The following is a 23,831-nucleotide window of genomic DNA, read 5'->3' on the forward strand; positions in this document are numbered from 1 at the left end:
GGTTTAGAGTCAGAGCCTGGGCTCAAATACTGGCTATGGATGCTCCCTGGGCCCTTATACTTTGTACTTTGCCTCCCTGGGCCTAATTTTCCTCTTCTGTAAAATATATTCACTAAACAGGATTTGTACTGAACATAGGAGATACAGAGATAAGGGGAAAAAACAGTTTTCCAAGGATGAGGGCATGCTGCTTTGTAACCTTGAGCATCTGCAGTGTACCATACCAACTCTTAAAAATTTGAGCGGCATGGATGTTGACCATGTGGCCAAAGGTGATGGGCTGCACAAATGAACCCTGGGAATTCATTTCTTCCCTATTACCTCACCAGATAGGTAGAGAAATGGAGTTTGTTATGTCATGGTTGTAAATAAAGCTTCTACTGGGAAAGAATTTCTCTTTTAAGTGAATTTTTAAGTTTATATTTGGAGATTAACTTTTGACTTGGTGGAGTTAAGAGGATGAAAAAGGAGAGGGGAACATTAGTTTATTAAGCAAAATGCATAAAGAGGAGGGAAATGTGATAAGGAAATAGCAGTAGAATACAGATAACAAAACGTCATCAAAAAAAAATCAAACCTATGAAGTTGTTCCTTTTTCGTCGACTATAAAATAAACTAGTAGTGAAGTAAAGGGAATAGCTTATATAAAACATTGTTAGTAAATTGTCTAAAAGGCAGCAGGAAGAAATGAGCAAAAAGGATATGATCTCTTCAGATTCTCTCCAGCTCTAAGAATGTTTGCATCGTACAAGGACAGATAAGGGAAATGCCACGGCTCCAGGTAAAGGGCTGTGAGAATTTTAGGAGGGGAGCTACTACTCTCCCCTTGAGAAGAGGATATCAGGAAAGGTTGGAGGCAGATTCTTAGTTGACAGAAAGGAGAGACTTTTAATGTGTTTGGCAAGGTGGAAAGGAGAAAAGGGAGACCAAGTCAAACCATCAGTGTCAGTTGCCTGCTGTTTGGGAAAGATTGTAAGAGATGGAGTTCTTGGCTTATAAGGGCATCTTTCTTTGATAAAAATTTAAATTTATGCTTTAGCTTGGCTCTGGGAGATTTACCTTTTATTAAGTTAAATATCTTAAAAGTATTTTCTGTTGGAATATTTCTGTAATAAAAGTGTTAACGATAACTGAATATGTTTTATTATAGCTGCTTCTCCAGTACAGCCCCTTTTCTTCCCTGAGTGTTCATTGGGCTATTTTCCTCCATTACCACCTATTTCTTTGCCTCCGCCACCTCAGGTTTCAGTAAGTCAGCTTTTGGTACGTTTTACTTCATTCCTTTTTATCTTTTCTGTCAGAAGATTTTCATTTGTGTGGAAAACTATAAACAAGCAATTAAAAATGCCATTTTATAACAAATGAATAATTAATGGAATTACTGAAAACAGGCAATGTTTATTCAATGTGTATATTCTATACACTTGAATGTAACTGCAGGCAAATTTATCATTATGTCATTCTCAGTCACTTTAAGCCTATTATGGCTTCTTTATAGCTTGTCTTGGTATGCTTTTGGACATCTCTTTGCAGTTACATTGGCTTGTGCTAAGAAAATAGAAATTGATTTTGAGATTACCCTGAGCAAGTCATTCTAAAACTGAATCAGAATTTTGGATTATCTCAACTTTTACTTGTACTTGTTCCACTATAAAAACTGATAATAGAGTGTTATGTTTCCAAAAAGTGTTAGGGTCATTAAACTACAAGTTTAATTTTATGTATCCTATTTTTTAGGGAAAAAATTTTGCTCATGTCTTTGCTTTTACGTCCCACTTCATGTCCAGAAATTTCCCTTCCCTGCTCAGTGAGTTAATATAAGAAAGATTTTTCAAAACCAAATAGTTCATTGAAACCAACCAACAACACATTGTGTCCTGTAGCATATAGGTATATGATACATTCCACTCTTATAGTCCTCTACCTCTTCAAAAAAAAAAGAGGAAAGTTGATTTTTGTCTTTTTTTCTCTGGGCCCAAGTTCTTTAGTCTTTCTAGTTACACGACATTATTTCACTTTAGTCATTTTGGTTCTGCTTACTATGTTTTTCATCTGTTCAGGTAAGTCGCCCCAAGCTTCTGAATTTACATTCATCATTCCTTCTGGCACAATACTATCCCATAGTGTTCTTGTACCACAGCTTGTTTTTATCCATTCTTCCCCACTTAATGGGCATCTGCTTTGTTTCCAGTTCTTTGCTTTCACAAAGTAGCAAATGTGAATATTTTGGTATATAGGGGATCTTTCTTTTTTCTTTGACCCATTACAGTACAGCAGTGAGGAAGATCAAAGGGTCACTTTTTTAGCATAATTACAAATTGTTTTCCTGAGCGGTTGGAGTAGTTCACAGCCCCACCACAGCATATTAGTGTGTGTTGTTCTGCAGCCACTCACTCCAGCATTGACTATTTCCATCTTTTGTCTTTGCCAGGTGTGAAGTGAAATCTCAGGGTTTTAAATTGGCAGCTCAGAGATATCATTCCCACAGTTGTTAATTATTTGCAATTTCTGTGAATGATTTATAGCCTTTTATTACTTACCTATTGGGAAATGGCTTTTAGTCTGTTACGTTTGTCTTTTTCCCTAATGTATCTTAGTATCAGACTTCTATCAGAAATGATTAATGAACATAATTTTACTCAACTGCCAACTTCCCTTATCATAGCTTCATTGATTTAGTTAGTTTTGATTTCCTAATTACTTATGTTTTCCTTAGAAGTTTGTCATTGGAAGTAGTTCTGATATTTAATAATTTCCATAGAAAAGGAAAGTGAAGTTCAAATATCTGTTTTCAAGATTTTTAAAGTTATAAAGTATTTATAGTTCCCGAGTTTTTTTTTTTTTGTTAAGACACAGATTTTGCCTGATTTTTATCTAATTTCTACCTTGGCATCTTGACACAGAGAATTGTGAGCAATCTTATTTTACTTGTGTTAAATTCTGTCTTCCAGAATTTGAGCAATCTTGTTTTTAAGGGTCAAGTTCTATCTTCCAAAATTGGTCATGTTTTGGACTGTGTGACACAAGGAAAACCAAGCCCCTATTTGGTTAATTTTTATCTTCGTATCTATGGAAAAATTATAATGCAAGAGGAAAGAGCAGCTCCCTAGGACAGTGTAATATAGAACCAGCCAGCAGGAAGGAGGAACAAGTACTTCAGTGTGTAAATATAATCTATATAGTCTTGGTTGATCTTTCCGAAATCCTCTTCTTTTAGGACCAGATCTTTGAACTTACATGTTGCAGAAGATTGATTTAGACAATAATTGGTTTAATTTAGTGAACATTTATTAACCACTTAATGTGTTAAGTGCTGGGGATCCAAAGGCAGAAGTGAAACAACCTCTGCTCTTAAAGAGCTTATGTTCTTTTGGGAGCATCATATGTATTCAGATAAATAAGTGCAGGGTAATGACCAGTAGGGAGAAAGCTGTAATGGAGAGGAAGGGATGAGGAAAAATTTTATGGAACAGCCGCTGGAGTTCCTGAGTCCTTCTAAAACAAACTGAAGAAAAGTTCTCTTTTCATAACTTACAATTAAATAAATTTAGAGCTTATATGGATCCTAGTATAGGATGCCATTAAACAAATACAGTATGTAACTGTAGGAAGCAAGATCCCTCTGGAGAATTACCTAGAGTGAATGCATGTATTTTCCTTCGTTTCCTATACATATTCCCCAGTGGCCTTCCCTCTTAACCTCTATGGAATGAGTCCAGGTTTTTTATGAAGCTCACATATTGTGGTGGAAAGGAATCTCTGTTCACCCTAATTTAACTCCTCTTTTGTTAGACATTGTAGTAGTAGTAAGATGTAGTAACATCTTAAAATCTGGATTGGGGCTATGAGGGAGTGGAATGAGGCATTGCTTTATCTTCCTCCTTAGCTTGACTAAGTGTCTTCCTCATAGTTTCGGAGAGTAAGAGATAGTGGTTTGGGGGACAGTGCCCTTGGCTAGGAGAAAAGTGTAGGGCCTTTAGCCCTTCAAGTAAACTAAGTACATGGAAGTTCAAGGATAATGTGCTAGGAGGAGCTTTTAATCCAAATTAAATGGGTGGATGAGAGAGGTTTAAAAAAATTACCCATTTAAAATCCCACTTCAAATAACAATAATCTAAAGTTCTTTCTCCATTAACACTTTCCTATTTTTATTGTTTGCTATTTACTAAACCTTTTTTCTTTCTTTTTTTCAACATCTTTAGGCTATGCCACCTTTGAACCAGCCTTATGTTGAGAGTATTTGTGTTTCTCTTGAGCTTCCTCCTCCTCTCCCTCCTCTCCCACCCCTTCCTCCAGAAGACCCTGAGCAGCCTCCTAAACCACCATTTGCAGACGAAGAAGAGGAAGAAGAAATGCTGCTTCGGGAGGAATTACTAAAATCTCTAGCTAATAAAAGAGCCTTTAAATCTGAGGTAATTTTGGGCTGTGAACCTCTAGATGGCATTATTGAGCTAAGTTAGCTATTTGTGCTCATTTGGCTTTTTATTTGGAGTTAACTTTTTTCATTGAAGTTCGAATGAGCCTAATACTGATAACATTGTAGATATATTTAAATATTATGAATTATTATTTCCACTTAAAAATAAGAATTTTATGTATTTTATTTTCTTATTTAGGAAACATCCAGTAATAGTGGCCCGCCTTCTCCTCCAGTTCCCAACAATTCTCAGCCTGTGCCAAGAAGCAATCTTTCAATAGTCAGTATTAACACTGTATCTCAGCCTAGAATACAGAACCCCAAGTTTCACAGAGGACCTCGTCTTCCACGTACAGTGATATCGGTAAAAAGTAGCTTAATCTTTTTAAAAATAAAATAAACTACCAAAATGTATGTATAGAGATTTTTTCTGGAATATCAAAAATGGCAAAATTTTGTTGTTTCATGAAGTTAGCTAACTTCTTAAGGTTAAGATTGGTAGTAATGTGCTTTTCTGTTCAGCTGCTTAGAAACATTGTTTTGGGAATACTTTCCTGAACAATAAATAAAAGGTTGGTGGAATTTTGTCCATATATAACGACCATATGAACTTGTAGTGATTTGTAGACCACCAGATGAGGTCAGCCTTGGTTTCACATTGGGAGAAATAAAATGAATAATGATGCTTCATCATTACTTCTCTTTGCTGTTTTTCCTTCTAAGCCACAGATACAATCTAGATGATTCAAAGAGACTTTAAGTTGGTTTAATTGTTTGACTCCTTGGAAAGTTGATTGTTTCACTTTATACGAATCATTGTGCTTCTTCCATGTGAAACAGACTTTTTCCCAAATGTGCGTGGATCTAGTCATGTTAGAAGAGGTTTTATAGAAGAAAACTAAGAATAATGATAGCTGATATTTATATAGTGTTTTAAAACTTACAAAGCAATTTACATATTTGTTACCTTGTTTTATACTCACCACAACATTGTGAATTAGGTACTTGAGGTACTTATTCTCATTCCTGGGAGGAACATTCTTAGGGAAGGAAAAGTAGCTTGACCATATGGTTACACAGTAAGTAATAGTATCAGGGCCCAATCCCAGCTTTTCCTGACTTATAAGTCTAGGTTGTATCCATATGATTGAGGCCTCCTAAATAAAGATAATTTAAAGATAATCTTGGCCTCCAGGTGTAATGGGAGAATATGATTAGCAGTTTCAATTGAGTAGAAGCAGAGTATAGCAGTCACCTGGCTTAGCATTAAGAGAGAACTGGATTGGAATCATGTTAGTTTCCGCATCTGTAAAGTCAAGATACCTATATTACTTATTTCAGATGATTTTAAGTGATTCTCTTTCGCTGTTACATTGTATTTGGCACTTTATAGAAATGATATCTCTTGAATACCTTTTGGGAAGCTTTGAATAGGAATAAGACAGAATTTTAGATAGTTTTTGATTCTATAGTAGAATCTATGACATCAACCATATATACAAGAACTTATGTATTTTTTAAGTTAGAAACTGACAAAGTATAGTACAGTTTGATTGTGGTTTGAAATACAGAAGAACTTGTGATTATTCTTGCAGCATAGCAAAAGATAATAGTTTTGATTAATTATGTGTAAATCCTGGACACTTTAGAGGATAATGGATATTTTTGTAAGGACTGTACTTTTGTTTAAATGGGTTAATAATTTTTTGGTAATAGATTATGCATAAGAGTTGGATAAATCCATAGTTGAATAAATCTGTAGTTGAATGGGAAGGTTTTTAGGGAATATAACCAGGGCAGGTTGGAATAGGATCAAATTAAAGCTACATACCTTGTCTTGAGCTGAAGGGCTAAAAAACAAGATGAGCAGTTAGAAGTTACAGGGTGGTAGATTTCATCTGACAAGGAGAGCTGCCCCAGAATAGAATGGGTTGCCTTGTGAAGTACTGAATTCTGTCACTGAGAGTCACAAAGCTGAAACTGACTCTTGGGAATTTTATAAAAGAGATTTGTGCTAAAGGTATGAGTCTGAGCTGTATGGCCTTTAAGGTCCTTTCTAACTTCTTATTGAGTGTTTGTCTATTCTTTAGAGAAGAAACATATGTTACTACTAATAAATGTATTATATTTACAGCTTCCTAAACATAAATCAGTAGTGGTGACACTAAATGACTCTGATGATAGTGAATCTGATGGGGAACCTTCCAATTCAACAAATAGTGTCTTTGGAGGATTGGAATCCATGATTAAAGAAGCAAGAAGGACTGCAGAGGTAAGTGGGACAGTGGAAGGAGGAAGAAAAGGTGATCTCTTTGTCCCTTTAGAAAATAACAATATTTTTTTCCCTGTGAATTAGGTGATCTAATTCTTAAGATACATTTTTAATGGATTAAAGCTTGGAGATATTAAATATTTACATTGTGGGAAACTGTCAAAAGAAATGCACAGAGGTTGGGATCTTATTTATGATTTATTGCATTCTCAAAAAATAGCAAGTTTCTTTACTGTTTTCCTAAAATAGTCTTATTTAGAAAATAAGTATGTTACTGTGCTAAGAGGTAGTGTTTTATTTACAAAAATTTGCCTGTTTACTTGTTGGAGTATGTTCTATTTGACTTCAAATGGTTTCTCATAGGCTTCAAAACCAAAAGCACCTCCAAAATCAGAAAAGGAAAATGATCCTATGAGAACACCTGAAGCTTTACCAGAAGACAAAAAGATTGAATATAGATTATTAAAAGAAGAGATTGCCAGGTGAGTGGCATTGCTATACAGTTAATTTTTAAAAAGTATTTGCTATTTTAAAAAAAAGTGTTCTACTTTAAGCATGGAAGCCTGTGTGGGACGTGATTGAAGAAGAGTTTTCTCTTCCTCCCAGGTTAAATGTTATTTATACCTATCACCCAGGAGGGGGAGCCAAATAATCATATATAGAAGTGAATATGTTTTTAGTTTTGTTTTGGATTTTTATATCACATAGGGAAAAATTAGAACAAAAATAAGTAGGAGTAACATTTTGAATTTCCCAGCAACTCATATAGTGCCTGCTACACAGGTGCCTAAAAATGCTTGCTTGCTTGCTTACTTGAGTCTTTGCCAGGTACTAAGGAGGATGTCTCAGGTTATTGAAATCAGGGTTTATTTTTTAATCATAACGTTTTTGGTTTATTGTTTAGTACATATACTCTTAAATTTTTACAAACTTACATTGTTTTAAAGTTTTTATTTACTCCATATTCCCCCACCTTCTAGTTTTGATTCTTAGAGTAATGCACCCTTTTATTTTTCACTTTGGTCGTAGTCGAGAGAAACAGCGTTTAATAAAGTCAGATCAGCTGAAGACGAGCTCATCCTCTCCTGCCAACTCAGATGGTGAAATTGATGGGGTTGGTCGAATAGCAATGGTTACTAAGCAGGTGACAGATGCAGAAGCAAAACTTAAGAAACACAAGTAAGTCTTTTATCATCTCAACTAATAATAGTAATAATTTGGGAGGGAGCTAGGGAGAAGGCTTTCTGTTGTGGTTAATTGAATTGGTATTCTGTTTCACAAGCAGGACTTAATTTTTTTTAACAGCCTATGATTTCCTTAGTATAAGGGGCTTCCCATAAGGAAAATCCGTTCACCAATGCAGACTAGCACTTACTCTGCAATTTAGTTTGAGATTTGCCCAGGGCACTGAGAAATTAAATGATTTGTGTTAGAAGCAGGGCTTGAACCAGCAGAGCAAGGCCAGCTCTTTATTCACTTTTACCACATTGTGCCTCTCTTATTGATAATATGTTGAAACCTAAAATGATTGAGATCTTTTGAAACAATTTTGGATTTAATTGAAGTACTAGATCAGGGGTGGGGAACCCATGGCCTCAAGACTACATGTGGCCCTCTAGGTCCTCAAGTGCAGCCCTTTGACTGAATCCCCTTAATAAAAGGATTTGTTCTGTAAAACTTGTACTCAGTCAGAAGGCTACACTCAAGGACCTAGAAGGTTACACGTGGTCTAGAGGCCACAGGTTCCCCACCCCTGTTGTAGAGGCATAAGGTAAGTAGTGTAATTAAAAAACAAACATCCCAGAAATGATATACCGAAATGAGAGTTAGCTCCTTAAAAAGTGGTCAGTAGTCATCTCCCGAGATGATGTGTGATATTCCTGTTTTTGAAAATATCTCTCTACTTATCTGCAGCAATGGCTCCCCCCCCCCATCTTTGTTCTTTTGGTTTTGATTTTTGGAAATAGCCAGACCTTTTTAAGAGGCAAGTTCCTTAAATTAGGTGGGTAGACCATTGTGGGTGATAATTTCTGTTCAGCAAAGAACTGTGGCAAAATAAGACAATGTTTTTCATGTAGCCATGGAAATTGTCATGGTAATTCTCCAAGAATTTAAAAACTTTCAGTTGAAGTAAGTACTACCTCAGAATGTGCTTACTTTGAAGGGTAACACTTCTTCAGATGCAGAAATGTGGTATATTGTTACTTAGAAATGCTCAGCAATTTTATTGCTTTGTGATCACTTTATTTAATTTTGCTTAGTTTAATATCAACTCTGAAATAAACTAGTTACAGGCAGTTCTTGCTTTATGTAAATTTGCATTTCCCAAGTATAACTTTACAGAAAGAATTCTGAAAGAAATCTGTATTCCAAAAAAAAGGAAATCTATGTGGACCATATGTGCCCTCTCTCTGCTCTTCAGTCCCCCCCCCCCCCAAAAAAAAGGCGTCCCCCAAAAGAAAACCCTTTAAAAGAAAGCAAAACTGTTGCTAAACCACTGTGGAGGGGAGGCTTGGCTTAAGACCTGAGAGGAAAGACCTTTGCCCTCCTCCACTTAGCTGCCCATGTGTCTGGCTGACAATTCTGTCTTCTGTCCATCTGCCCTCAGGGTGCTGCTGTGTGTCTAATCCCAGACCCCAGTTGTCCTTCTCTTCTTACTTCTCTGATTCTGGCCCCCATGGATCCCTGAACTGTGTGCCATCCCCCTCCCTCATGGGAGCATGGCTTTTTCTGCCTCTTTTACTTCCCCACATCTGCAGATTTGCATTATGTAAAAAATCAGTTTACATAGAGATTTGTGGAGTTTCACAAAAGTAAGAACTATCTGTATTCTCTATCAAGAAATGGGAGTTGTAATTTCATTCACTTTGACTACTCTTGTTTGAGTTTATACCATTTGTGATATTGGAACAAGAGACTCCAGTGAGAAAGTGCAGATATCAGAAACATACACTTGAGTTTAATACTTTAAAATGATGAAATTAACAACTTCAGCTACCAAAGGTAAAAATGTCGTAACAATAGTTAAATTGTCCAGTTCTTAAACTCTTGAAGTAAGGAGATTGATAGCATTTCTAATAATGCAGGTAATTTTCAGAATGATTTCTGTAACTTATGAAAGATTCATTCCATTTGTAGTATTTAATATTGCAAGTATTGTGTATTAGATTTACTAAAATGAAGTTTTTTCTTTAAGTGAAACACTGAAGTTTTAGTATTACATATATTTTAGATGTATGCTCAATATATTTTCTTAAAATCGATTACTCCTTGTGTATCTTCAGTTTCCAAGGATAATTTGTGATGCTTATGACCACCAGTTAGCCTAAGGTAGAAATTTAATGGCCCTGTTAGAAATGATAGTATATATGTAGATTTAAAGGTGCCAAAGTAATTTGTAGGCAACAAGTATTTGCCCTTTTTTGCATGAGTTAAATTAGATATTTGTAATAGCTAATTAAATATGGTTGCTAACATTTGTATTCCTATCTTATTAAATCTTTATTTGCATATATTGTTTTGGGTATGCTATAAGACATACTGCATCTTTATTTTTGAAGACTTAAAATCCTTAATTCAAATAGGCTTTAAGGTTTTTTTTATTATGAACTAGAAAATCATTAACAAACATCCAATCCAATAAACATGTATTAAGCACTCACTATATGTCAAGCGTTATGCTAATTACTGAGGATACAGTTAGTAAAATGAAAGAAAGGCCCTGTCCTCCAAGAGTTTAAAATCTAAAGGGGGAGAGATGACACACAAGGAGGCAGGTAGAGGGGATGGGATAAGACACCAGGGTGTACCTGTCAGGGCACATCCTATTCAATGGAGTTGAAACCAGACAGGGCAGCAGATGCACAGTGAAGTGAATTGAGTCCAGTTTCTGCCTTCCATAAATGAAGGCACTAGGAGGAGTTTGGTGTTCTGCCCTCCAGTCAGAGGAGAGAGAAGACTGAGGGAAGGGATGTTAATTAAGGCTTGAGATTAGCAGCCTAGCAATGAGTTTAGAAGGGATGAGCTATCCTGGGAGGGGCATCTTGTTCTGTGGAGTTGAAACCAGGCAAGATGAAAAGTGAACAACACAAATATTTCTATATGTAAAGAAGATCAGAAAATAGGGATTGTATGGGAAATCATCAGTCTATTATAAGCAGCTTTTATTTTACTTTTTCTTTATTTCTTTACTTTTAGTCTTCAACATTCACTTTTATAAGATTCTGAGTTCTACATTTTTCTCCCTCCTCAAGATGGCATGCAATCTGATATAGATTATACATATACAATCATATTAAAACATATTTCCTCATTAGTCGTGTTTTGAAAGAAGAATCAGAACAAAAGGGGAAAAAACCACAAGAAAGAAAAAACAAAAGAGACAATGGTATGCTTCAATCTGCATTCAGACTCCATAGCCTTTTCTCTGGATGTGGGTAGCATTTTCCATCATGAGTATAAATAGCTTTTTAAAAAATGGATATTAAATTTAATTTTTTTTGGGGGGGTGCTGGGTTTTGGCAGGGCAATTGGGGTTAAATGACTTGCCCAAGGTCATACAGCTAGTACATGTGTCAAGTGTCTGAGGCTGGATTTGAACCCAGGTGCTCCTGACTCCAGGGCTGGTGCTCTACTCACTGTGCCACCTAGCTGCACCTATTAAATTTAATTTGCTATTACCAGTATTACCTTGCTTTTCTCCGTTCACTTCTGAACTTCTGCTTTGTTCTGAATTTTAAAATGTTTCATTGATACTTTTTTGTCTTTTTTTTTGTATCACTTAGTACCTCTCTATTCTCAACTCCTCCCCTTCTTTCCCCCTCTTCCCCCCCAAAAAGCCCTCCCTTGTAATAAAAGTATAATCAATCAAAAAAAAAATGTGTTCAAGATGATTGTGTCCAAAAGTGTATGTGTTCTGAGGGGTGGGAGCATACTTCATCATCGTCCTTTTGGAATGTGGTTGGTTATTGCATTGATCATAATTATAGGTGTCAGATTTGTTTTCTTTTATGATGTCATTGTCAGGTTTTTTTTTCCCTTTCTTCAGACAATTGAGGTGGACATCTAATTTGTTTCCAGTTATTACAACAAAGAGTGCTGTTATATAAGTACTTCTATACATACTGGTCCTTACCCTCTGTCTGTGATCTCTTGGAGTGGGGGGGTAGTAGAATAATATATTACTAGTAATGGTACTGCTGGGTCAAAGGGTATGCAGAGTTTATGACTTTCTGGGTATAGTTCCAAATTGCTTTTCAGAATGGTTATACCACTTCACGGCCCACCAGCAGTGCCTGTCCCTGGAACCTCTTAGATAATTGTCATTTTTGTTTTTTGGTTATCTGTATCAATCTGATGATTGTGAGGCAGAACCTCAAAATTGTTTTAATTTTCATTTCTCTTATTGGTCATTTACAACATTTTTTCCTTTAGACCTTAGCTCAAAAAGGCTATTTTTGAAGTCTTAAAAGTTTCAATGTAAAGCATGAGACTGTGGAATCTCCTTTTATTCTTTTATTTTATTCCTTAGGTGACTATATAAAATCACTTTGTGCTATGTAGTCTCTAGGTTTTCTTCTGATAATATTGTTCTAATTCTATTTTTTTCCCCCCTGTTTAGACTTCTCCTGGTGAAAGATGAGTCTGTGTTAAAGAATCTCTTGCAGCAAGAGGCTAAGAAGAGAGAATCTGTTAGGAATGCTGAAACAAAGATTGTGAAACTTACAGAACAGCTTCAAGCAACTGAAAAAATCCTTAACGTTAACAGGATGTTTTTAAAAAAGCTTCAGGAACAAGTAATACTGCATTTTGGGCTTAAAACACCTGTAATTTCACGTTTGCTTTATGCCCTCAATCTGCAACACACCTTGTTTCTCACCGGGTCCAGAGACCTTTTCTGGCTTTATACAACCTGACCTTGTGTAAATTCATATAGAATTTACTTGTCTTCATTTTAAAAAGAAAAAATTCTCATTAAGTATATTCAGTCCATATATCTCATTTCATTACATACAAAAATCTCATTTATAATCAACTTTTAAAAGTTTCTTGAAGAGGATGTTTCTCCAAAGGTACAGTTCTCTTTAATAGGTTTTTAGAAGTTTTCTTATACTTGCAGATTCACAGAGTTCAGCAACGAGTAACAGTTAAGAAAGCATTGGCACTAAAATATGGAGAAGAGCTTGCTCGAGCAAAAGCAGTGGCTAGTAAAGAAATAGGAAAACGTAAACTGGAGCAAGATTACTTTGGAGTAAGTTGCTTACAGTAATACTACCTTTGTGGATGGGAGGTTTGTGATAATTTGCTCAGCCTTTGTGTACAAGTTCTAGAAGCAGTTAGGAGTCATAGTGCCTAATTACTGGACTTGGAATCAAGAAGACCTAAGCTTGAATCCTGCTTCAGACCCTTACCAACCTAGGGCTAATCACTTAACTTCTATCTACCTCAGTTTCCTTATCTGGAAAATAGGGATGACAGTAACAACCCCTACCACTCATATGTTGTAAGAGTTGTGAGATAATGAGTTAATACATGTAAAGTGATTTGTAAACCTTAAAGTGCTATATAAACGTAGCTACTATTACTGTTATTAGCAAGAGAGAGTACAAGTTTATTTGAATGGATTTGTGATTGTACATGCCTCTTGGAGGCTTTAGAATTTAGTTACAAAAACTGTTTCAGACTTGAGTGAAAATAGCTGACTAAAGGTAAGTGACAACCATTTTTTAATGTTCTTGAGATTACAGAAAATGTGAAAGTGAATGCTTTGTTTTTCTAGCCAAACAAAATGATAAAACTAGACCGCTCCCCTGCATCAAGTCCGAAAAAGCATTCAGCGGAAATGATTGCTTTGGAAAAAAAACGATTACAGCAGCTGGAATATGAGTATGCTCTAAAGATTCAAAAGCTAAAAGAAGCTCGTGCTCTTAAAACAAAGGAACAGTCAAATACAGCCCCGATTTTGGAAGAAGAACCTGAATTTTCTTTACCTCAGCCTTCTCTTCATGATCTAACGCAAGACAAACTGACTCTAGACAGTGAAGAAAATGATGTTGATGATGAAATTCTGTCTACTTCAAGCAGAGAACGAAGGAGATCTTTCCGAGAATCTAATTCTTTCACCAAACCTAACCTCAAACACACAGATACACCTAATAAGGAATGCATAAACAAACCTAGTAAAAACACTGTGGAGAAACCTGAACTCTTTCTTGGTTTAAATATTGATGAATTGAAAAGACTGCATGCTAACGAAGATAGCCTGAAGGAGCTGATTTCAAAAAGTACTTCCATTATTTCAGAAAAGGTTTTGCGTGGTCAAGTAGGTTACAGTTTACTTTTAAAAGTTAAATTTTGCTTTCTGAAATGTTGTTTTTGTCATATGAAACATTTTCGGTTTGTTTCTTAGGAAATTTCTGTGGATGTGGATATTGTTACATCACAAAACAAACAAACAGAAGGGAAACCATTTCCATTTGGACCGTATCATAGCCCTCTTCTTGTTTTTAAGTCCTACAGGTAAAAGAGAATTCATTGTTGCTCTTCTGCTGTCATTGATAATGTCAGTTTTTACTGAAAGCAAGTACATTTATAAAAATAGACTTTTGTTTATCAGACAAATTAACTCCTGGATCATAGAAAATGGGACTGAAGTCTCTAGGAAATGAAATTGTTTTCAGTTCTTTAACTCCGTGGTGTGGGGGAAGGGGATATGTGAGAGAGAAGAGAAGTAGGCAAGAGAGAGTTGGAATGTGGAATAGTCATCAGAATTGGTGATGGTTATTCTTAAAAGGATTGTGAGATTTATTTGGATTTGTTTTTTATTTTATTTTTTCAAACCACAGCACCAACCATGGTAAGGGGATTTGGCTGTGTAGTTTTTGATTGGTGGTCCCAAGGGTAAGGTATTGTTTAAAGATTTCAGATGGTAGAGCAGATATAAGAACCCAGTGGGATCTTAGAGACCAATTTTATTACCTTATTTTACAGATAATGAAACTCAATCACAAGGGGTTAGATAATTTGCCCAAGGTCACTCATATAACAGAGAATAGGTATTAGCAGGATTTGAACCCAGATCTTCCATTCCTTTTACTTAAATTTCTATTATGTAAAATTTATATTAAAAAAATAGAGTTCAATTGCTTATCTGTCTTGGGAAAGATTTTAGGTAGTACTTTTTGTTTTCATTAGCCATTGGCATGTTTTAAAAAAACAACTTCTGAAGCATCAGGAGTATCTCATATACCTATCCTGGCTGTCATTAGCACTTACCTAGATGATTTCAGAAGTTTGTCAGGTCTTCTCGTCCTTTTACCATCTCATCCCTCTTTCAATTGATACTTCACATTGCTTTTCACATTACACTTTCTTTTCACATTACACATTTTTGTAACTCCTCTGCCCAAAGTCCTTCAGTGTCTCTTTATCTAATGTATAAACTATTGCTTTGGCAGTCAAACCAACACCCAACACTTTACCTTTCAAGTTTTGCCTCATACTGTTCTTTTTTTAAAATTTTAATTAATTTATTTTTATTTTTCAACATTCACTTCCATAAGTTTTAAATTTTCTCTACCTCCCTCCCCTCCACAAGACAGTGTGCAATCTGATATAGCCTCTACACGTGCGTTCTTATTAAATATATTTTCACATTAGTCATGTTGTATAGAAGAATTAGAACGAATGGGAGGAACCACGAGAAAGAAAAAACACAACCAAACAAAGTAAGAGAGCAAATAGTATGCTTTGATCTGTATTCAGATTCCATATTTCTTTCTCTGGATGTGGATAGCGTTTTCCATCATGAGTCCTTTGGAATTGTTTTAGGTCCTTGAATTGCTGAGAAGAACTAAGTCCATCAAAGTCAGTCATCTCACAATGTGATTGTTATTGTATACACTATTCTCCTTGTTCTGCTGACTTCACTCAGCATCAGTTCATATAAATCTTTCCAGGTTTTTCTGAAGTCTTCCTGATCATCATTTCTTATAGCACAGCAGTATTCCATTATATTCATATACCACAACTGCTCAATTTCTAGTTCTTGGCCATTACAAAAAGAGCTGCTATGAATATTTTTGTATATGTGGGTCCTTTTCCCATTTTTATGATCTACTATTCTTCATGTACTATATCTCCTTCATACACTATATTTTTTTCTTTTTAAAGTAGGTTTTTTCCCATCTTATTCCCATCTCCTTCATTTTCCAATGTATCTTTCCCTTCTCCAGGGTCAAGAATGACACCTCTTATGACAAAGAATGGAAAAAAGAGGGGAAAACAAAACTGTTGAGCAAAACTAACCAACACACCCTTTAAATCTGACCTTTATTATTCCATTTTGAGTTTATGGTGGTATTTGGTGTAAGAAAGTTAATTTAAATTTGATTTATTCCAGTTTTCTTTAGAGTTTTTCAGTCAAGTAGGGAATTAGTTCCCAAGGTAATTTATATTCTTCAAAGACTAGATTATTGAATTTATCTATTTCTGAATCTTTCTTATTTAGTTTGCTTTTCTGTTTTTTAATGAGTAATACAAAGCTTTGATCATTTCTGCCTTATAGTATAATTTGAGGCCTTAAATGGTATTCTCCATTAGTACGTTAGATTATTATTAGATTAGATTCTCCATTAGTCCATTAGATTATTTTCCTTAAGGTTTGACATTTCTTATTTCTCTAAACGCACTATGTTATTATTTTGCCTGGCTTTGTCAAGTATACTTTTGTTAGTTTGATATAGCATGAAATCTGTAAATTTATTTAGGTAATATCATTCTTATATCGAAGTAGCTTATCCATGAGTAGTCAGTATTCTGGTTATTTTAAGTTGTGAGATCAGTAGTGATAAAAAAGGAAACTGTATTATGCTTACAAGGAGCCATGAAACAAAGAACTACTATCAATACTAAATTCACCCAATAAATGACATGAAATATTGTAAAAAAGATAGTAAAACAAGTTAATAGAATCGAATATTTCTTGCTGAGAGCTAGACAGATCTAACAAAGATTAGATGGGAAAATAAATTAGTGTGCTCTTATCAAGTACCATCTGTGTCTTAGGCCCTTTGTTCGTTTCTGGAGAATATAAAGAAACAAAGTTTGTCAAAGAACTTACATTCACTGAAGAAACTATTAGAAAATTTAGAGTTGAAAGATTTAAGTTATCTTGTAAATGGGAATGTTAAAGGAGACACGTCTTTCATGGATGTGGTACATGATGCCTTTAAAAATAGACTGCTAAATCATGGAAAAATTATTAAATGTAAAAAAGAAATGCTAAACTCACCGCATTTGATATCCATTATAGGCAGTAATGCAATAAAAACTATAATTAGCGCAGGGAGCCAAGAGCAAAAAGGATAGACCTAAGCAGACTTATTAATTAATGGGGCAAAGAATATGTCATGGAAACAATAACCATGTGAAAGAGAATAAAAATGAGATAACAAAACAGAATTTCTGGGATGCTATTTTCAGAAAAACTATAGCTTTGAAAACATACATTAACAGAATAGGAAAAAAAGGATTAATATATTGAGTGTGCAATTAAAAGTACCCAAAATTTATGTAAAAAGTGAAATCTTTAAAATTAGAGGAGAATTGTCAAGGAGAAACTTCTAGAACTAGTAAACCTGTCAAAGCTGAGTTTTGGAAAAGACTAACAAAGTGGATAAAGAAGAGGAAATAAAATTATTAAACTATACAAGATGAAAAATTAGAAAGTGAACAGGGTGAATATCACAACAGAGACACTGAACCCCCACGTTGCTTGTATGTATAATTCAAAATTCTCCTGCTTGTGTTGACCTCAACCTTTTTGGGGTAGGCCCCTATGCATCTTTGAAATTGAGAGATCTGGATCTTAAGGGCCCTCTTTGGTAACTTGAGACAGTATTGGGGACCTAGGGATGTCTTGAGTACTGTGGTACCTACTGCCTGCTGTGGCTCTCTGACCTCCACAGAGCTGGGTGGCCACATGTTTTCTGTCTCTGGTCTTTCTTCCACTGACAACTCCAGGAGAAATCTCCTTTCCTGATGCCCATGAGCTCTGTTTGAAGAATTAGTTTCCTGTACTGTAGTTCTGTTTTTTCCTGTACTGTAGTAGTTTTCATTGAAATACTTGTTCATTATTTGGCTTGATGTAAGCTAAAGGGCTTTGTTGAAGTGATGTTTGTTGGTGGTCTGCCTCTTGTTCAGGCAGCTTATAGCAGGTCAATGCTGGGTTATACTTTCTGTTATTTCTTAGATCTGGTAAGATCCCTGATAAAACTGAAATTTTAGGTGACTACTGGGTGTTCAGATTTTTCCTTCTGATTTTTTACTTTAATTCTTTTGAGTACATATGTAGCATACCATTGCTACTTATTTTCCATATTTTCCAAAGTCACTTCAGCATCCATTTAACAAAACTTTTTTGGAAATAAGATGCAAAATTTAAAGAAAAAATGGCAAAGATCAAATTATTTATTTGGGTTGCTTTTTTTTTAACTTAATTTTTTTCCCCTCCTTCTTAGATTTAGTCCTTTTTTTCGAACCAAGGAAAAGCTTTACCTCAGTTCAGTATCGTACAGTAATATGATTGAACCGAAACAGTGTTTCTGCCGTTTTGATTTAACAGGCACATGTAATGATGATGATTGTCAATGGTAAGTTATGGTCTGTCATCAACATTTTGTTTAATTGAAGCCATAGTCTTGATGTCAATTCACTTTGTACATAATTATTTCTTTTGTGCTGTTGTCATTTTACTTACAGGCAACACATGCAAGATTGCACTTTTACCCGGAAACAGCTGTTCCAGGACATTTTGTCTTACAATTTATCTTTGATTGGTTGTTCAGAGAAAAGCACAGAAGAAGAAATTACAGTTGCAACAGGTTTTTATCAGCCATTTCCCCAACCCTCCCCCCTCTAGTTCTGCAAGTGAAAATATGAATCTGATAAATTTAAAAATTTAACTTTCCATCTAGTTCTGTTTTTTTTTGAATGAATTCAATAGGTTTTCTTGATTTAGAAATGTCTATTTAAAGATAGTAGTAGATTGTAAAGGATTTGAATCTCTATAGAATAAACAAACAATGTTAATTTTGCAAGCCCCTCCTCCCTTTTTGTCATTTTAAAAAAAAGTCAAACACAAGACTTGGGTCATAGTAGATATTAATTAAGGTTATAATAGAAATAATTTTTTAATGTACTTTATTGGTGTGGCAGTAGTTAAGCTAGGTTTATTTTTAGTATGCTACTCTCCCTGGAGAGTGGATGGTAATTAAGTTGTATGTTTTTGTTGATGCCCCTGAAAACCTTAATGTGTGAAAATCCTAAACTTTTCTCTATTTGGAATCCATTCATAGCTAAAATTGCTCAATTAGCTGACTCAGGGGACTTGGTCTCCCTTAATATTACTGTGAAAGCTTAGAACTTTTCTAATCTTCCACATCAGCTGTTTAATTGGCTGCTATATCAGGTCCAGAGAAACTATTCAGTCTCTGGTTTAAAAACTCTTTGCCTTTAAAAAAAACACCCACAAAGTCCTGTGCAGTTTCTGAGCTTAGAGTCCTCACTAGAGAATTGGTTGGAGAAGGGATGGTCATTGGTGCAGGCAGTTTTCTAGGGGAGGTCTCTCATTCTTTTCTTTGGAGGAACCTGAGACCCAGGAGATGAAGACATTTAACTGACTTAAGGTCATTAGGCTAATAAGTAGGAGAGTCAGTTTTTGAAGGTGCGCCACCCCATTCCAAATCCCTCCTTTCCACTCTACTGTGAATAGCTTCACTTTTGAAAAAGGATTGCCCCTTAGTTATGGAAAGATGCAGAATTTGAATTTAATCTTTGTCAACCTTAACAAATTTAAAATGACATTTTCATTTTATTTAGTATGTATCTTCATGAGATAGAGTGGAACACTGTCCATAGAGATTATTCAGCACATAAGATAATGATGCTTAATTATTTTAAGTGGAATAGCAAGTGTGATTTTCTATGAAAATGAAACTTTCCATGTGGTTTCAATTCTTTTCAGGTGAGAAGGCTGAGTAGTTAGCTTTCCTAAGGAAAAAACATCCTAATGCCTTTCATCATTGTTACTGTGGAGGCAGCAAAGGATGGCAAAGTGCTGGAATTGACATCAGGAAGTTCTGGGTTCAGTATCACCCCTGACACTACTCCTGTGATCTTGGGCAGGCGGGTCTTTTAACTTCTCTAGGCCTCAGTTTCCTCCCCTGTAAAAAGGAGAGGATTAGATTAGATGATTGCCAGGGTTCTTTCCAGCTTTATATTTATGATCCTAAATTTCATGCTATTCATTATTGGCATTTCTTAAATACTAAGATTTTTTTAAAAACATAGCTTTTTGAATAGGCTTGCTAGCTGAGTTAAGCTAGACTCAGCTCCCTAATCTGTGAAGTGATGATTCTAGCTCCCGCAATACCCACATCACAAGGTTACTGTGAGGGTCAAATGAAATGAATATATAAAAAAATGCTTTGAAGACTTTAAAACTACCATATAATGTTAGTTTTTTTTAACTAAAACATTTTATGTTTTTTACTCACACATTTTCTGTAGCTTCCAATATGTGCAAATTGATGATGTGATTTTAAAAAATCAATGGATCTTTTTAGAATTTGGACAGTATTTAAGAAAATTGTAGTTTGTAGTTTTCTTTTAAACCCCACATAATCTAAGAACTGCATTAATACTTCAAAATAGAACATTCTTGTCTGGCACATCACTCATTTTGGTAAATGACCTTGTTTTTTATTTTACATTGCACATTGTCTTGGCTAACCAAGATAATGTGATTTTTAGATTTTTGATAACTTTGAATTATATTAAAATTTTCATTTAGTATGCCCCAGCTTTGATTTAGAATAGCTAGTTTCTTGCATCAGTAGCATCTTTCACTTTATTTTTCCATCTTTCATTGAGTGGAAGGTGCTGTGAGATTTGTTAAGAAATTTTTAGATAACATAGGCTTTACCTTAGGTAGGTAGAATGCTAGTTTTACTAGGTGACATTATATGGTTCTTTTTGACTCTTTATTTGCTGTATTTTTTTTACCTGCCCTTAGACTTTTTCATTTTCTTTATGTTGCTTCCTAACCATTTTTACCATCTCACATATTTCTTATTTTAGCTCTCTTATATTTCCATGGTCTGTACCTTCTTCATCTCATTTTTTTGTGATTTTGCCCAATTCTCTTGTCTGTGGAGATTTGGAGGGGGTGGAGAAATGTGCCCCTGGGCTTTTCTTTCATGAAACAGTGTAATAGAAGTATATGCACCTCTATCCTATACGCTATTTGTGAACATAGCATTGTTCTAATTTCAGAAAAATACATTGAAAAACTTTTTGGTGTAAACAAAGATCGAATGTCAATGGACCAGATGGCTGTTCTTCTTGTTAGTAATATCAATGAAAGTAAAGGTCACAGTAAGTACTTTTTCCTTAAGTTGTACTTAAATTATTTTGTGGTAACTTAAAGGAAAATGCAGTTTGTAATGTTATATAGTGAATCTTTAAAGTATAAGTTCTTTAGATGGCATTGTGTTGTATAGAATGTTTTATATATGTGTGTGTATATATATGTATGTATTTATATATGTAGTCACTGACATTTTCAATATATAGCTTATTGCTTTGGTCGTCTCCCAAACAATGTACATCTCAACCATTTCACGTTCTTTTGTCTTAGCACCTCCATTTACAACTTATAAGGAAAAAAGGAAATGGAGGCCAAAATTTTGGAGAAAACCTGTTTCAGATAATAGTAACAGTAGCAGTGATGAAGAACAATCCACAGGACCTATTAAATATGGTAAGAAAAATAAGATATAAAAGTCAGTTTTGAAATTATTTTAAGAGCTCTGCATAATAATTTGCTTTATTGGGATAATATTGATTCTAAAGAAATTTCTGATTTAAATTTATATATGTGAATTTAAGAAACCACCCAATGAGAAAAGTATACTATTAGTTGTATCATTTTATTTATTTATATTTCTGTAACATTTCTTAGAGATCAGATTTATTTAAATAACATTTAAAACATACTTCATTTGGAGTTTAATGTGGTGTGATAGCCACAAAATCAAAAGGTTAACTTAGATTGCATTAATAGAAGTGCTTTATTAACCCATTCATTGGGTTCTTGCTTGGTAAGACTGCTTCTAAAGTGTTCAGTTTTCGAGTTTACATTTTTAGAAAGATCATTGGTGAGCAGGAGCAGTACTTCTAGAGGAAGTCAGCCAGGGTGGTGAGGAACTTGAAATCATGCTAGTGAGGATGAATTGACAGGACTGAGATGTTTAGAGAAAAGACTTTGGGGAGGGGGAGATATGATAGTGTCTTCATATATTTGAAAGGCTATTGGATTGACCAGACATTAAACTTACTCTTTTTGACCTCAGGAGAGAAGTAGTTCGAGAGGCATATTGTTATTGCTTATATGAAAGAACTTCTTATCAGTCAGAGCAGTTTGAAAGTGAAATAGTATTCTTCATGTACTTTGAATTTACTGACCCTGGAGGTCCTGAAATGAGGGTTGATTGATCACTTGCTGGTAAAAAGCAGATTCATGCTTTAGCCAGGGGTTGGGCATTATGACCTTTGAGTCTGTAGTGTTTTAAAGTGTCATTTTATAGCAAAATTATGATGAATATAATTAACAGAATCTATCACTCACTGTTAACAACTAGACTGCATTTCATTAGATTCTGAATCTTGAGAGTAAAAGATGCTCTTTTAACTGATTATTGAATGCAGCAGATGAGATGGGGCAGTTGGTGGCACTGTGGATGGAGCGCCAGGCCTTAGGCCTGGAGATAGGTAGACCTGAGTTTAAATTTGATCACAGACACTTACTAGCTGTGTGACCCTGGGCAAGTCACTTAGCCTCTTTTTGTCCCAGATTCCCATCCAAAAAATGGGGATATAAAAGCACCTGCCTCCTTGGGTTGTTGTGAGGATCCAATGAGATAATAATTGTAAAGTGCTTAGCACAATGCTTGGCACATAGTAAGCACTATACAGATGTTAGCTGCTAGCATTACTATTATCATTATTAATAATTATCTTTCCTTAGGCAATCAGTTCCTTTTCATTAGTACAGTTCTGTGTCTAGGAGCTAAGGAGTTTTTCTACTGAATAATATTTTCCCTTTTAGCTCCCCCACCTGCACACCAGACCAGTGTTCCAGTTTTGGATGCTGTTGTCACTCCTGATGATGTCAGATACTTTACAAATGAGACCGATGACATTTCTAACCTGGAAGCAAGTGTGCTTGAAAACCCTTCTGATGTACAGCTCTGGATCAAACTTGCATACAAGTACTTAAATCAGAACGAGGGGTAGGTCAATCTTATCTTTGTGTAAGCAAATCTGTTGTACATTTATATTTTTATGTTGTTTGAGGTTTATTTCACCTGTAGTAATCAGGTTTCCTTTTTAGTGTTAAAAGGAGTCTTTGTTTCTTTGTCAAAGCCACAAGCACTTTATTGTTTAAAAGCAGTTAGAAAAGTTTTAAGATTAGATCTTGAGCTGTACATGAGCTTAGTCTGAGTAATAAATTATATTGGAGCATTAACTCCAGATGGCTTAGTTTAGCATGGAAGTTGTTGAAGTGGAAAATAGTTGATGCTATATGGAGTAATTGCTGGTAAAAATGTCAAATGACAGTCTATCAAATTTAAAAGATGATGGTAAAACAAGAACTTTTCCCATCATGTTAAACATTTTAGGAGGGCACAGATTGATGTTTTATGATATTTCAGCAAAATTTGTGGGTTTTGACTAAGTGAATGCAAATTTTGGTGAATTGACTTAGAGGCATTTTGAGCAGCATTATTTTATTTGGTATTTGTGTTAAAGCTAGATCTTGAATTTATATGCCGACATTTTTTTGGCCTTAATTGAGTAATTTATGATAATGGATGAGCTAAACAAAAGATGATATGTTCATTAAATGTGCTCTCATGCACCTAGGGCATTTGATCTGTGTATAATAATGGCAACAGCTTCTGAAAGCTTTCACTAGCCTTTGTTGTTTGGCAAGACCAGAAAGAATGTTCTCACTTTGTAAGTGGGTGATGACAACTTGTCCCTGATAGAGGGAGAGAAGAAATGGCCCCCATATGAAGG

General features: G+C 35.0%; 1 protein-coding gene across 2 annotated transcripts in view; it reads left to right on the plus strand.

Annotated features, from left to right (window-relative positions):
* ZFC3H1 (zinc finger C3H1-type containing) overlaps window positions 1-23,831 on the plus strand; it is a 65,312-nt gene that overhangs the window by 22,346 nt on the left and 19,135 nt on the right. The window contains exons 7-21 of one of the 2 annotated variants that reach the window (XM_036759420.1): window positions 1,151-1,263; window positions 4,203-4,412; window positions 4,617-4,781; window positions 6,552-6,689; window positions 7,053-7,171; window positions 7,719-7,868; window positions 12,310-12,484; window positions 12,808-12,939; window positions 13,468-14,010; window positions 14,098-14,207; window positions 18,209-18,340; window positions 18,450-18,571; window positions 21,024-21,125; window positions 21,388-21,510; window positions 22,858-23,041. In XM_036759420.1, coding sequence (XP_036615315.1) covers window positions 1,151-1,263; window positions 4,203-4,412; window positions 4,617-4,781; window positions 6,552-6,689; window positions 7,053-7,171; window positions 7,719-7,868; window positions 12,310-12,484; window positions 12,808-12,939; window positions 13,468-14,010; window positions 14,098-14,207; window positions 18,209-18,340; window positions 18,450-18,571; window positions 21,024-21,125; window positions 21,388-21,510; window positions 22,858-23,041 — 2,518 coding nt within the window. The remainder of the gene's footprint in view (window positions 1-1,150; window positions 1,264-4,202; window positions 4,413-4,616; window positions 4,782-6,551; window positions 6,690-7,052; window positions 7,172-7,718; window positions 7,869-12,309; window positions 12,485-12,807; window positions 12,940-13,467; window positions 14,011-14,097; window positions 14,208-18,208; window positions 18,341-18,449; window positions 18,572-21,023; window positions 21,126-21,387; window positions 21,511-22,857; window positions 23,042-23,831) is intronic. The other variant, XM_036759421.1, reaches the window with a different exon arrangement.

The sequence above is a fragment of the Trichosurus vulpecula genome, chromosome 5 (genome assembly GCF_011100635.1).
Source record: "Trichosurus vulpecula isolate mTriVul1 chromosome 5, mTriVul1.pri, whole genome shotgun sequence".
Lineage (NCBI taxonomy): Eukaryota > Metazoa > Chordata > Mammalia > Diprotodontia > Phalangeridae > Trichosurus > Trichosurus vulpecula.